General features: G+C 42.9%; 1 protein-coding gene across 2 annotated transcripts in view; it reads left to right on the top strand.

Moving 5' to 3' along the window:
• The window catches only part of kcnh1b (potassium voltage-gated channel, subfamily H (eag-related), member 1b), a 48,625-nt gene that overhangs the window by 1,621 nt on the left and 31,706 nt on the right, over positions 1-15,298 (top strand). Inside the window, exons 2-7 of one of the 2 annotated variants that reach the window (XM_056369189.1) lie at positions 1,040-1,066; positions 4,935-5,058; positions 5,634-5,740; positions 6,208-6,336; positions 6,993-7,111; positions 11,376-11,768. In XM_056369189.1, coding sequence (XP_056225164.1) covers positions 1,040-1,066; positions 4,935-5,058; positions 5,634-5,740; positions 6,208-6,336; positions 6,993-7,111; positions 11,376-11,768 — 899 coding nt within the window. The remainder of the gene's footprint in view (positions 1-1,039; positions 1,067-4,934; positions 5,059-5,633; positions 5,741-6,207; positions 6,337-6,992; positions 7,112-11,375; positions 11,769-15,298) is intronic. The other variant, XM_056369196.1, reaches the window with a different exon arrangement.

Below are 15,298 nucleotides of genomic sequence, written 5' to 3'. Positions count from 1 at the left end.
TATTGCAGGCTGCAGACAGGTAAAAAAAAAAAAAAAAAAACTGCTTATTTTTATAATTATTTTGGCGATATCTCTCCATGCCGATCAGCTGTGTCCCAATTCAGGGGCCGCATCGTTTGGAGGGTCTACGAAGGTGTGGCCCTTAGTAGCTGATGTAGACCGCGAAGGCCGAACTGAAAAGAGACGGTCTGGTCTACGGCTCCTGTTGCTTAGCAACTCTGACAACATGACATTTTTCCGTCACAAAAACGTCTCGCAACTTTTAAGAGTTGTAGCGTGTAGAGCTGACACCCAAGATTTCAGGTTAGATATAAAAGTGTAATCCTCAGTAGGGTTGTGCGATCTTAAACATAGTCCGATCGTCTGACTGTCTCCCTGTGAAATCGTGTACGTTATGATACTTTACGTTATGTCTCGACATTGACATTTGCAAAGGCATGAGCCAATCGAGGGTCGTTCTGATGATCGTCGATCACCGATATCATCGTCCATCGGCACAACCCGAATCCTCCGGCTCTCTGTCGGTGGTGTTTGTCCTGATTACGAGCGCGCAATGAATCTTGGGACAGGTAGGGTCATGAAGGTCGCGTTTGGAAGAGCCTTCGAAATGTGAAAGCCTATTCGTGCCGCTGTGATGCAATCGGTTTTTCAAAAGCAGCCTCTGAAGGACGCGACCCCTGAATTGTGACGCAGCTATAATCTTGGTTTTATTTGTCCAGGTTTTTACATTTCTGCCTCCACTTCGATACAATGACGGCGAACAGAGTTTGGTTTGTGCTGCTTTTCCTGTTCTGGCCGACGACAAGTCTTAAAATCGACTATAAATTCACAGTAATATTAGTTTAATTGCTCTCGAGGGACAAAAACAATGAGCAAGGTACTTCCTCAGTTGCCTTGCTAGCTTGCACACTGTAAAAAGTGAAGTCGTCACCGGCTCCTCGGCTCCTCGGTCTCTCCTGAGGTTAGTTTTAGTTCAGCTCTGTTCTGTCTTCTTCTGCTGTTGCTGCTCCTTTAACCACTTTTCTTTTCACCTTTTCAGTTTGGACATTATCACATAGACAGACAGGTACAGACCAGTGTTTCCACATACTGTCGTGTACATGTATCCCTCCCCATCCGCTGACCTGTGTTACAGACACACACACACACACACACATACACACACCAGGTAGAGTTTGTGTGTATAATCCTTGCTGTTGTGTGAAACCTTGTGTCTCTTTCCCTCTCTCTCTTTGTAGCTTCGTATTTTCTCGGTCTCTGAGGGGTTCACGAAGCCAAATGGTCATTTTACTGCCTTCAATTTATTTTCTTTTTTGGACAATCTGTGCTCTTTAAGCTGTAACACTTTCCGGGTTGTGACCAAGTGTTTAGATTTACAGAGTCCAGAGTCAAATTTTATGTGATTAAAATTTACATTGAGGTCAGTAAACCAAAGTCAAACTGCGAGAGTTTCTTCTAATGCAAATCAATACTACATATGTAGGTGAAGATTTTAATTTTAATCTTCGGGTACTGCAGCTTCAAAATGATCATAAGGTTGAATCAACTCCTCTCTGACACAAGTGTTAAAGCCCCATATTTTCTTCTTCCTCTGTGTTTTATGAACCGAAAACTATCTCGGTGTAGTTTTACATCTCCTCTCTCAGGCTTCTCTCTGGAGCTCTAGTAACAACAGGTCGGTGAGCCAATCAGAAGAGAGGAGGCTCTGAGCCTCTCTTCTGATTGGCTGGTGGTTTTTCTGAGTGATCCAATAAAAATATAGCAGATTTCAGGTAAAAACACTCAGAGAAACCAAATCCTGCAAGGTTTGGATGGTGGGTCCAGGTGGGCGGGGCTTGGTGACTGCTTTGTTGTGACATCACAAAGTTCCAGAAGTCCTGACGGCTGGTTTTAAGGCTCAGTTTCTGAATACAGGCTGTGTGCATTTCTCTGTGGACTGAGGCTTTGATACTTTCACAGTATTAATATAGAAGCTAGAGCTGATCTATAATCACACTACACATGGACACAGACCTTTACACTGGAGGAGCTTTAGTGAACACTATAACTTTATCAAACCCAATTAATCAGGTGATCTGCAGGTCTTAAATTCAGTTTGCTCAAAAAAAAGTTCTCAGAAGTTTTTCAAAAGTCTTCAAATTCATTTACAAAAGTCCTTAAATACTGTCTCTTGCTGAGGTTTGTCATAAAAAAGTATTGGTTTGTGATTGTGGCTCTGCCCACACCTTTATTTGGTCTGGACATTTTTAACTGAAAGTAAACACACCAGGTTTTGACATGACAGCTGTACATACAGTATGTGTCTATATCCTGAACACACACACACACACACACACACACACACACACGCACACACACACACAGTCGTGTTAATAGAAACACAGAGACATATTCTCTCTGTTGGACTCGGGCAGTAGCTGAAGTGACCAGCAGTGTCACGGATGTTGGATTAGTCGTTTAATTCACTGTGACGATGAACTGCGGCTCAACAATTAATTAACTTGACGTTCTGCTGATGAGTCCGATTCACCCCCAGTTAATTACATTACAAAGGAAGCAATCGAGCCTTAAATCCCCCCCTGGAGAAGCTGCACTGAAAATGGGAAACTTGTCCTGAAGGTGGCGCTAGAGGGAAGGTCACGGGGTCGCACAGATTATCAGGAATCATCCTAATTAGTGCAATAATTCGTCAGTTTATAACACACTATAAATGTTTATATGAGATAGTATAAGTAGTTGTAAAGCAGCTATAAAGACATTTCATTGTGTTATTAATTACAACACATCTGCTTAAATAATAGTGTGTTATAATCCAGTTATTAAATTCTTATATATCCTGCTACAGGTGAAGTGTTAAAGCTGTTTGTTTGTCAAAGACAGTATTGATGATTAGTTATCAATACAATTTTATTATTATGAGCTAATCATCGAATTCTCATGATACAGAAATCTGTGATTAAAATAATATATAATAAGTTTAAGATAATTTTCAAACATTAACATGCAGTTAAATGTGACTGACATCCGTTTGTGTTGTGACCGTGTTGTGCGGTCTCCATCCCCCGCTTCGTGACATCACGCTCTGTCATGCGTTGTGCGTCGGAGCAGTCGTGTAGTCAAAGTCCTAGGAGGGTTTTTTTTTTGGTGCATGTTAAAGCCTGCAGGCTGCACTGCGGCTGCACAGCGCACGTCCTCCTCCTCCTCTCTGCGGGAATCCAGCTCAGGCTTTTGTTTTAAAAAATGAATTTAGCAGAATGAAATATTCAGGAAGCCGTACCTGAATGTTGTAAGCGTCAGGCTTTGTGACATTAAGGTGGAAAGTGAATAAAACAGTGTCGGTGCTGCACAGGAAACTCTTTGTCGACTGGTTTGTAAGACATTTATTACAGCTGCGTGACACAGGCACTTTATGATTCTTCAAAATGTTCATTTCAAATGTGTGAATTCAATTGTATGTTTATCAATGGGGTCGGAGTTAAAGGTGCTATTGTACACTTGAACACAGTGACTTGCACTTTCTGAGGGAAGCATTATATCTGATGTCCATCCAGAACAAACCTCCAGAAATCCACTTAGAAAGAGTAAAGTAGTGATAGTTATCTGTCCACCCACGTTCACACCGTAAACAGGAGCTGCTAATCGATAATTCGGCTACTTTAAATTTTTCCAGAATGTAAACAAGTATATTCTTAAAAATATGTGGCTCAAACAGAATATCAAGACCTGCATGTATCTTAAATTACAGGAGCACATGTGAGCATCATCCCAGATAGGCCCATATATCAGTGTTAACATGTTTTCATCCATCAGATTAGCAAAATAAAATTTTTGACTTCCTTTATTTTTTCACACAAAAGTCAAAATGAAAAAAACTCAAAGAGCCACTTTAAAACACAAGAACAAGATTAAGAAATATGGAGGACAGTAGATGATTGCTTCTGTAATAATTAAAGCTTCATATTTTTTTTTCTTCTTTGTTTTATTTTGAAGTGTTGATCCATCTGAAGATATATTTGTGGTTTTAAGAACCAAAAACCATCTCAGTGTAGTTTTACATCTCGTTTCTCAGGCTTCTCTCTGCAGCTCTAGTAACAACAGGTTTTCTCTGTAACTGAGGCTTTGATACTTTCACAGTATTAATATAGAACTTAGAGCTGATCTATAATCACACTACACATGGACACAGACCTTTACACTGGAGGAGCTTTAATCCAGTCCAGACTGGGCTTTAAATGGTTAAAAAATCAATGTAAATGATCTGATCAGAGAATAAGTCAACATACATACCCGAGTTTGACATCCAGCTCTATCACTGTGTTTTAAAGTCACAACCAACAGCCCCAGTTTGATAATGATGCTGCGAAGCCTCTGTCCAGCTGCTATGAATGTGTTAGAAACACACACACACACACACACACACACACACACACACACACACACAGATTCAGATAAACCCTCCTGTGCTGCTGTAACCTGGTGTGTGTGTGTCCGTGAGTCGCTGCTGTGATCGGCCGTGAGCTGTTTGTTCGTGTTCAGACTGAATATTAATAACAAACAGGACGTGGCCAAAATATTTAAATCCCCCCCCCCCCACCGTCATGTCGTCATACGTCCTGGTTCACACATGATACAGTCACCTGTAACTGATGCAGCACTGCGTTTGGCTTTATGTTGCCTGAAGAGTTCATTAAAGTCAGTTTTATAGCTGCAACAACTGATCAATCAGTTCATTATTTTTTAATCAAAAACTTTAAAATATGAATATTTTCTTCTTCTATGATAAAAAGCTGCTCTGTGTTGGGTTTAGGTTTGACGTTTTATATTTTATAAATTAATTGAGAAAATAATTGTTAGACTAATTAATAAAAATAACTTGTTTATAAAACATGGTTATAAAATGTGTCTGACTCTAACTTCCTGGTTTCTGTGATCAGACACCAACTTTGTTCTGGGCAACGCGCAGATCGTGGACTGGCCCATCGTCTACAGCAACGATGGCTTCTGCAAACTGTCCGGCTACCACCGAGCCGAGGTCATGCAGAAGAGCAGCACCTGCAGGTACAACAACCACGCACACACACACGCACACACACACACATGCACACACGCACACACAAACACACACACACACACTGCTGTTAGCTCAGGCTATTTACACATTACTACGTTTTCAACACGTCAACACGACTCCGGTGTTTTCAAGCACCGAAAACTTTTGAAAACTCTGAGGTTGTGTTTTATTTTGAAAACTCTGCGGTTGTATTTTATTTTGAAAACTCGGCGGTTGCATTGTAGTCTGGATGGACAGAAACTGAGACCTTTGTAAACGATGATGTCACACCCACGGCCTCTCCTGATTGGCTCTCATCAGCCTGGACTACCAGTGGTGAAAACAACATGATAATGAATGACAGTGTCACTGACCTTGTTGTTCACTTTCATTCTGCAGTTTAACTCTGCAGCATTCTTTGTTGCTCCTAGTTTGTGTTATTATATTTTACAACTAATCAACTGCAGAGGAGACGGTCTACTTCCTGTTTACACCTGCTCGCTCATGTTTGTTTGAAATTGAAAACGTAGTCGTGCGGATGTGGGCTCAGTGAGAGCTGCTGATCGTGTTTTCTCTCTGGCAGCTTCATGTATGGAGAGCTGACGGACAAGGAGATGAGCGAGAAGGTCCGACAGACCTTCGAGAGCTACGAGATGAACTCCTTTGAGATTCTGATGTACAAGAAAAACCGTGAGTGCTCCTGTCATGTACTCAGAGAGGTGTTTCATCTGACCTGAATCCCCAAAATCCCAGAAGATCAAGGATCTCAAGACCTTGAGACCCAGTTTAGGTCCTAAACTGGGACACGCCGCGCTGCCAGTCGGCGGCCTGTCAGCTGTTCGAGCTCAGAGACGGTCGGTGGAGAGATCTGTCCGACTGTTCGGCTTAATGCATCAGCAGTTTCTGTCATTCAGTGCAGCTTCTTGTTATTTTTTGTTTCTGTACGAAATAGTTTAGAAGCAGAAATATATCCAGGTCAGGTTTTTATGTGTAAATTATTCTTAAATTACAAACACAGCTACCTTTGATATCGCACTGTTGTTTCTGTAAGATCAGTGTCGATCCGTCTCTGGTTGGATTTAAAGTCTCAGTCATTGTGATTTAATGAACTCGAACTGTGGCACATCAGACTGATTTCCTGTGTCTTGGCGCTGCAGGGATGCCGGTCTGGTTTTTCGTGAAGATCGCTCCGATCAGAAACGAGCAGGACAAAGTCGTCCTGTTCCTCTGCACCTTCAGTGACATCACCGCCTTCAAGCAACCAATCGAGGACGACTCTTCAAAAGGTGGGTGGTGACGTTCACATCAATTCTGAAAAACCAAACTCTGAAAAGCAGGATAGTCGATTTTTTTTCCCTACATTTTCGTTTGGACTTCAATCAATCAATCAATCAATCAATCAAACTTTATTTGATTATTTAAAGGCGAGATGAGCCACAAAAGAAAAGGAAAAATGAAATAAAGCGACAATGAGATGAAATAAAAAAGCTATAATAACATTATCAAACAAAGAAAGTTAATAATAAAATTTACAACATAGAAACAATAAAATAAGTGAATAAAATAAAGTGATTAATGAATAAAAACCATATTTAATGAGATGCCAGGCTGATCAGGGACGCTTTGACTTCACGTTTCAACATTTCAACACTTCGGCTTCTCACGTCCTCGGCGAGACTGTTCTAGTTTTGTTTCTGAGATGAACAAATAGTGATAACTCTAATATCATCTGTACTTGTCCAGCACCTTTCACACAGAGATGCAGCCCAAAGTGCTAAAAAACACCAAACAGGATCAGAAGCAACGTTAGGTCAAAAACAGAAATGGAAATGAACACGAGATAAAAAGGTTGTTCTTTGTGTCTTTGCTTGTATGTTTTCTGTCAGCTGACTCAGTCATGTGTTGAGGTTTCAGTCTGCTGATGCTGTTGTTGTCGTTTCAGGTTGGGGTAAATTTGCTCGTCTGACTCGAGCGTTAACGAGCAGTCGAGGAGTTCTCCAGCAGCTCGCTCCGGCGGTCCATAAAGGAGAGAACGTCCACAAGCACTCGCGGCTGGCGGAGGTAACGTCACTTCACCCGGAGCCGAAGTCCTTCCTGTTTTCAATGAAACCTTCTCCTGGCAGAGAACGACAGGTCGTATCTGTCCGAGACCTTTGACCTTTGACCCGGTGCAGGTGAAATTATCTCCCCTGCTCCATAAAGTAAGGTCTAGTCTTTCTTGTGAGCTCAGTTTTAAACGATGAGATTTAACATCCACTGAGAGTCAGTTTGTCCCGCTGGATGTTTGTGGGTGATGCGAGAGCTGCGAGGAGCGTTCAGGTCGTGACGTGTTGCAGATCTCACATGACGTCTGGTTCTGCAGCGTTACGACGCACTTCATGCCTCTCGTGTTCGTGCAGAGAGAAACTGGTTTTTGTGAAATTTACAAACACATCTAAATATAATGTAGTCGAGTCACCAACTCTCAATCTCCGCTGACACTTGTTTAAAAGAACAGGACTGACTGATGGTGTTTGACTGTTTCACTGGCTCAGACAAGTTAACGACACACACTCAGGTTCAGTTCATTAGGAACACCTGAGACTGAGACTGCCAGGTGTTTCCGTTGTATTGTTCACTCTGTTTATGTCAATGAGGTTAGACTAAATGATAAAACACCTCTCTGTATAAATCAATACAGTTCCAGCTCAGAGTGCTGAATGTTTAAATCATCAGACGTGTCTGTGTCTGACTGCTGATCCAAACAAAACAAATAACTTTGTTTCTGTGATGTCATTGGTTGTTGGTAAAGTTTTGAGCAATAGTTTAAAAGTTTCTGATTTTATTATTGAGGACATTTCTATCCTGATCGGATTGATCTTGTTTATATCAGACAGCCTTAGTTTCAGTTTCAGTCGGACTTTGCTGCGTCTCTACATTTAATGATCTTTACTTTCATCCTGCTGCTCCGCCGTCACACTGATGCTTCGTCCGTTGGAAAACCGCCGTCAGAAACGTGGTTATGTGCAAACATGGCTTCCAAATCCAGTGTGTGGAAGTCGGGTGTCTCTTGAACCTTTATTCCTCCTCCTCCTCCCTGAGCCTTGACTAGCTGGTTAGCAGCTTAGAATCATCTCAGTTGTTTTTGTTGTTGTCATCCAGGTAGCTGCCGAACTTGTCGCAACTTTAAAAACTTATTTTGTGGCTAAAACTGCTGGAAATAAACCAAACAAAATAAAACAAAACGTGTTTCAACAGTCACTTGTACTTAAAAAGGACGCAATCATATACTAGACGTGTATGTGTCATCCGGTCTGAAAGGGAGAAGTACGTAGACATCTCACCCGGTCTGAATGGGTTCACTGAGAGGCCGTGAACCCGGACTTCCTGAAGTGAAGCGGCCGCCTCACCTGAGGTCCATCAGTGCCGTCTGAGAAACTTTCCTTTTGTTTTGCAGACGTTATAACGGATGATCTGCTCCAGCTGCCAGCAGCCGAGCACAGGCCTGAACGTGATGTATTATAAATGACTCTTCACTTTCAACAACGGGAGAAATCCACCGCTGTTTGATACGGAATGACACCAGACAGAACTGATATAAATGTTCAAAAAGACTGAATATTTCAGTTTAGATTGATGTGAAACAAAACAAACAGCGCCTCTGACGTCCTCTGTCTTCCTGTCGTTTGGCAGAGCGCAGCGCTGAGATGAGGCTGATAGATGGAAGTAGTTCCTGTTGTTTACTGACAGCCTGCTTTCAGAGCGAGCCAAACACACGGTTATTAAAAATGAACGCCGGCCCTGTTTCTCCCCCCGAGAGTCGTCCCTGGGCGATCACAGCTCCCATCCATCCTCAAGAACTCTGAGCCAGTTTCATTCTCACTGATTTGAGGTTCAGGAATATCTTGATATTCTGACTGCAGTGTCAAGACTGTTCACCTGCATTCACTCCTCCCTGTTGGATTTAACTGCTGCGAACCTCAAGCTACAGAGGTCCAGTGTAGTTTTCACATTCGATTGGATAAATGTTGTGTATAGTCTCCTAAGTGCAGAAAGTAGGTTTCATAGGAAGAGGAAAAAGGGGGATTACTGTGGGAGACTCTCGAGGTGAGGGTCATGTGCAAGCGACAACCTCCAGGTCTGAAACATGAAGCATCAACAGTGAAGAACCAGAAGCTGCAGTTCCTCTAACGGCCACTAGAGTCTGGCTCCAACAGTGAGTCAGTCCCCATAGACTCCCATGTTAAAATGTCAAACTTTACAGCAGAAATAAACATGTTTACAGCCTGGTACAAAAATTGTTTTGGTCTCTAGAGCTAATTTCCTCCTTCATGACACCTGTTTATATAACTCACCTGTTTGTATAACTCACCTGTTCACATTTTATTTAGGACTACAGTTATGGAGGATTGAGGGCGTGGCCTCTTTGAGTGACAGGTGGGGAGCGTATGCTCGCCACAAACCGGCATGAACTGAAGTCTCAGTTCCACACACGCCCCTCCTCTTTGTCCATTCTTGGATCAGCTAGGAGTAAGGGGCGGAGTCAGACAATGCCAAAATGGCGACGGTGGAGCAGCTCACTCTGAGCTTCAGAAACCTGTGGGTGACGTCACAGAGGTGACGTCCATCTTTATTTACAGTCTGCGGTGATATGTAGCCGAAGTTCAATAATATCAAATAGTGAGATATTTCTCGCTTTTTGTGATATTTTTCATAATATAGAGAAAAAAATATATTTTAAATTATAGTATAATTATATTATTTTTAGAAATCCTCACCTGCTGGAAAAAAAAAATAGATATTTAGGTTGGACTGTGTCGAGATACTCTGACAGTTTTCAGTATTGATTATTGGCAATCACTGTATGTTTGTTGTCCTTTTGGTCACACTGAGCTGCTTCCTCTCCTCCTCATTGTCTCTCACAGTATTTCTCCAGTCGAGGACTCTGAGGGAAAACACTTTGAGTGGAACCATAAAAAATCTAATACAGAAATTAAAGTCATTCATATTGAAAGGATCTGTAAATGTGTTTTTCAGAATCTGATTTGCTGGAAGCGATGTTCTCATGAATATTAATGAAGGCACAGTGTCATGTTTTGGAGAGAGTTTGACTTGATACAGTCTTTATTTAGTTTATTCAGTTGTACTCTGTTCTTCTTCACTGATTATCGTCTTACAGCACCAGGAGACAAGTTAGCGAAGCTGCTGAGAATTAGCCTCCTGATGCCTTCGGCTGTGCAGGTCCTGGTGGTCTCTCGAGAGTCGGGGTTTTTGGTTTGAATCCAGATCAATGACTAGCTCCACTGTTACACTGAACTCTGCTGAGCTGGCAGCTCTTCGCTTTGTGTATCTGTGATCTGCTTTTTAACCATGAAGCTAACCGCTAACTTAAGCTGGCTGCCTCAGTTTTTAGCTTTTCTCCTCCTGTTTTTGTTTTATGTTCGTTTCGTGTAAAATAATTCTCAATGGAATAAATATCTAAACATCCCAGTTCCGTTAACATGATTTAAAATAAAAGCGTACACCCTCGTGGTTTGTTGAACATACACTCCAGTTAACGGTCCACATGATGACAAATAAGATTCATTCACTGCTCTTCATCACTTTTCCCCAAACATCAGCCTCGTGTCGCTGATAAGTTCCTCAGCTGTAATTAGCTGTGACTAATCTTTCCATTAACTGCAGAGAGATAATTAGTGTTTGCACTAATGAATAAGTTCATTATTAGGGCGGTTCACTGGGGTGATGCTGTTTGCACACTGCGTTACGAGTCTGGTCAAATGAAAACATTTAATTTTCACAATGATTTGTGAAAAGAAAGTGAGTTTATTTAGTTAATTCATGCAGTGAAAGGTTGTAGAGATAAAATGTTCTTTGTGCAGCATTTATTTAATGTTGAATGAACAGCTGGTTCGTCCCACTCCCAGTTTTCAATTTGTTTAATTTAACTTTTTTGATTTTAAGCAAAAAGACAAAAAACAGAACAGTTTTTCCATTTTTGACAAATGAATTAATAGAAATAGAAATAGAAAATCTTTTATTGTCATTGTACAAAATATAAAATATATAACGAAATTCAGAACTGAAATCAAATTTTAAAAAATATATTGAATACATTCTATATTTTTTCAATACAGAATGTATTGATAATGGTACTGAAGAACCTCTTAAAGCTGCGGACACAGCTGTTTGATTCCTGTGGTCTGTGTCAGTTCCTTTTAACCGTGATGAACCACAGACGCATCAGATCAAAGTGAAGCTCCTGTAGAATAATTCAGATCTGACACTGACAGATTTTGGTGAAGCTCTTGTGACTCTGCTGATTAAACTCTGTCGTGTGTCTCAGGTTCTCCAGCTGGGCTCAGACATCTTGCCTCAGTACAAACAGGAAACGCCGAAGACGCCGCCGCACATCATCCTGCACTACTGCCTCTTCAAGACCACGTGGGACTGGGTCATCCTCATCCTCACTTTCTACACCGCCATCATGGTGCCGTACAACGTCTCCTTCAAGACCAAGCAGAACAACGTCACCTGGCTGGTGGTGGACAGCATCGTGGACGTCATCTTTCTCGTCGACATCGTCCTCAACTTCCACACCACCTTCGTCGGGCCGGCCGGAGAGGTCATCTCTGACCCCAAACTCATCCGCATGAACTACGTCAAGACCTGGTTCGTCATCGACCTGCTGTCCTGCCTGCCTTACGACGTCATCAACGCCTTCGAGAATGTCGACGAGGTCAGTGGGCTTTTACGAGTCTGTTAACAACAGCTTCCTGAAACAGTGGGAGGATTTAAACAGAACTAACGTGTAAAACATGGCGGCCGCCGACAGAAGAAAGGGCCGGGGTCAGTAGCCAGGAAGCGCCAATGTTTTTTAACTTCAAGTTCAAGGTCAATTCAATTTACAATGATTTTCCACAATGATATTAATAATATAAGATTTATCGGGCCGCCCAGTGAAAACTGTAAATTATCATATGACTTTATTATTTTTCTTAAATTTTTATGAGAAATCTACAGAAACATTTCAGTTTGCAGATTTGTTTGAGATCATATCGATTAAACTGAGGTTTAAAGGTACTATATGTACGTTTTTGCTATAGCTACATCGCCAACTTTAGTGTTAAGAATTGTTAGCTTACTAGCGTAAAAGAAGTTCAGGAGTTCAAGGCTTCAAACTTTTGTCTTTTTTCCTTCTTTTTCTATCGCTTAATTTCCTCTACTGAAGTTAGCATGCTATCCAGTTAGCCCCAGCCCATCCCATCTCATAATACTACACTACAGTGATAATTAGCCACTGTAATGTCCGGACTGCCCTCAGTCCAACACGAGAGGACGGAGAAGTAGCTTATTCTAACCTCTTGTATAGTAGATGCAACGATAGCTGAAGCTCTTGGTAAGTAAACAGCTGTTAATGCTAACGCAGGCTATGTAGCAATAGCAAAAACACACATATAGCACTTTTAGCCGCTTGTATCCTCGATCTCGTTCTTCTTCTTCTTACAGCGTCCAACCAAACAGCAGCAAAGTGCATGTAGAGAAATGAGCAAGCCTCCAGAGCGGAGGGTCGAGCTCTACAGCAGCAGCAGAGGAAGAATATCCCAGCTCATGTTGTTCTCTTATTTGTTCTTTTTTTATTCATCCACTGACCTTTTCATCGAGCCGACGGCTTTATTTAACTGGAACAAGCGGAGCGCAGTCAGACTGAGCTTCTGAAATACATTTATTGTTTCCTTCAATCAATGTTTCAGCTGAGCAGTTCCCTGTGTTTCTGCAGGACGGGTTGTCAGGTCACGGGTAAAGTCAGAGAAGTGCGTTTATGCAGACGATGATCTCACCGCAGAGAGTTTCCGTCCCTGCAGTTTGGTTTAAGTTTGAAGCGGTGGCGGCGGTGGCGGCGGTGGCGGTGTTGTGCTTCGTGAAGTAAGAGAGGAGTGAACATGGCTCTGCACAGTGGGCTCAGCGTGGTGCAGCCACATGTGACCCACAGCAGCCACAGTCCGTCCAGCCGAGGCATGAAACTGAAGATGATGCGACGCGACCGCGGGACGTGGACGCTGCGAGTCTAATCGAGATGATGGAGTGGGACTGTTTCACATTCGTCCAATCGCTTCACAGCATGCAATTACTTCCTACAGAGGCGGAGGGAAAGGTCATGACTGAGAAGCGGCGCACGACTGCTGATGTGGGAAAAATGCAAATGCTCCAGTTTTGCAACATGGATATCTTTTTTTAAATCAGTGAAAGCAGATCGTTCTCCACAGCCGGGACCACATCACTCAAGTGTTCAGTCAGAGCGCCAGTAGAGAAGGCAGAGGGGGGGTGGGGGGGGGGGGTATGTGTGTGTGTGTGGGGGGGGTGGATCCTCTTCGAACAGAGTTAATCCAGTTTATCTTAAGCTGCTGTAAGACGAGCTCAGAGCGGGAGTCTGTTACAGATCTGTTTAAAGATGGCCGACGGGATCCCGAGGCTCATCCACCGACAACATGAAGGAGCACCACGCGGTGTGAAGACAGCTGGGTTCACCTGAACCACACACCAATATAAAATAAACAAAGATTTCCTGATGGTCAGGTGACGATGAGGGAGTCAAACTGAACCCTCTTCCTCCTTAAAATCACGCTGCGTTTTCCCGCCTGAGTGGGAGTGGCTTGAGTGAAGCTGATCAAACCACTTCAAGGTTATATTTAGGAGTTTCAATGTCGTCATTCACCTTTGTCCGTGAGGTTCGGCGTGGAGCCGTGTGGAAGAGGGGTCGTGCGAGGAGATCCGGCGTTACACACATTTCTATGATTCTTCATTAGAACAATCCAAAGAGCCAGAAGGTGTTGAACTCCTGAGGCCGGGTCTGAGTCTGACTGAAATACTGTATAACAGAGTAATAATCAGTCAAGTTTGTATGTCTTTGTTATTACCGTGTGTGTGTGTGTGTGTGTGTGTGTGTGTGTGTGTGTGTTGAATTATGACGATAACGATTCTGTCTGTAATTAGTGCGAGTTGTTTGTTTAGAAATGATCTGACACAACGCAGCAGGAAACACGAGCATCACACAAAGGAAACGGAGCTTGTTATGTCACGGTCATTAGATAATGATCATGTGATCACAGGGGAACAGGAAGTCCTGTTTGGGCTTCCGTAGAGAGGAAAACAAAGTTGTTGAAGTGCCGGGGGCTTCAGCCCATGAGGGTGAAATCAACCTTTTCATTCTCCCCTCAGTCACGCTGTCGGTGCTCAGCGTCTCTCAGCGGCGGCGGTGAGGGCTGCTAATGGAGGAGCGGTGCATTCTGGGTGTTTCCCCAGTGAGGAAACAGCGTTGTTGATGAGAGGAGCCGGAGAGGCGGCTGAGTGGTATGAGGAGAGGCTGCAGGAACGACGGAGAGGACGCGTGTCTGTCGGCGGCAGAGCAGCTGCTGCGCGTGTCATACATGTTTCATACATGTTTCATACATGTTTCATACGTGTTTCATACATGTTTCATACGTGTTTATGCATCTTTCATACAGACTGCATCCTTCCTGACTCTAAGAGCACTGAAGCAGAGAGGAGGAGGAGAAACACAAGCACTGACCTCGGTCAAGAATCTCTTATGATTATTACATAACATGAGTTTTACACTGTGTTTTATTTTACATTTTCAGCTGCTACTGTGATTGGCTGAGGGTCTGTTTTACATTCAGATAATCACACATTGATCACACCTGGTTGATAAACGGGATCAGGCCTTTAGCCCCGCCCACCACCTGCTTGCCCCAGGTGGACAGGTGAAAGAGCAGAGAGTATGAAGATGGTTAGAGGAGGAAACATCAGAGAGACTCAGTCAGACCCCGACTCAGAGGAGGAGTCTGTTGAGACCAGAACCGTTAGCGTAGTTAGCATCTTTTATTTGTTTATGTTGTTTGTTAGCTTGGAACTGGCAGTGGCTGACACAGTGTTAGCGGTTGTGCTAATGCTAACTCTCTTGCTCTGTACTGATGAGGTTTCAGGTTTATTGGTTCCATCCTGAAATAACTGTATTTTTTCAGGACATTTAATTGTCTTTTATTTCTTTAATGTGTCCTCTCTTATAGTATCTGTTGTTTTGTTCCAACGCCTCTCTATTGTGAAGCGCTTCGACCACCGGGAGATCACAGGACATGGACGTTCAGCAGGACAAATCATAACTCGGTCAGATCCGAACACATGCACGTGAAACACATGTCATGTCGCTCAGCGTGACTCACACTCCCCCGGGGCGTCATTATCTCTGATGTCCACCCAGAATCAACC

This window comes from Seriola aureovittata, chromosome 3, assembly GCF_021018895.1.
Source record: "Seriola aureovittata isolate HTS-2021-v1 ecotype China chromosome 3, ASM2101889v1, whole genome shotgun sequence".
Classification (NCBI taxonomy): domain Eukaryota; kingdom Metazoa; phylum Chordata; class Actinopteri; order Carangiformes; family Carangidae; genus Seriola; species Seriola aureovittata.
Note: the sequence above shows the minus strand (reverse complement) of the source record. Positions and strands in the feature narration are given on the sequence as shown.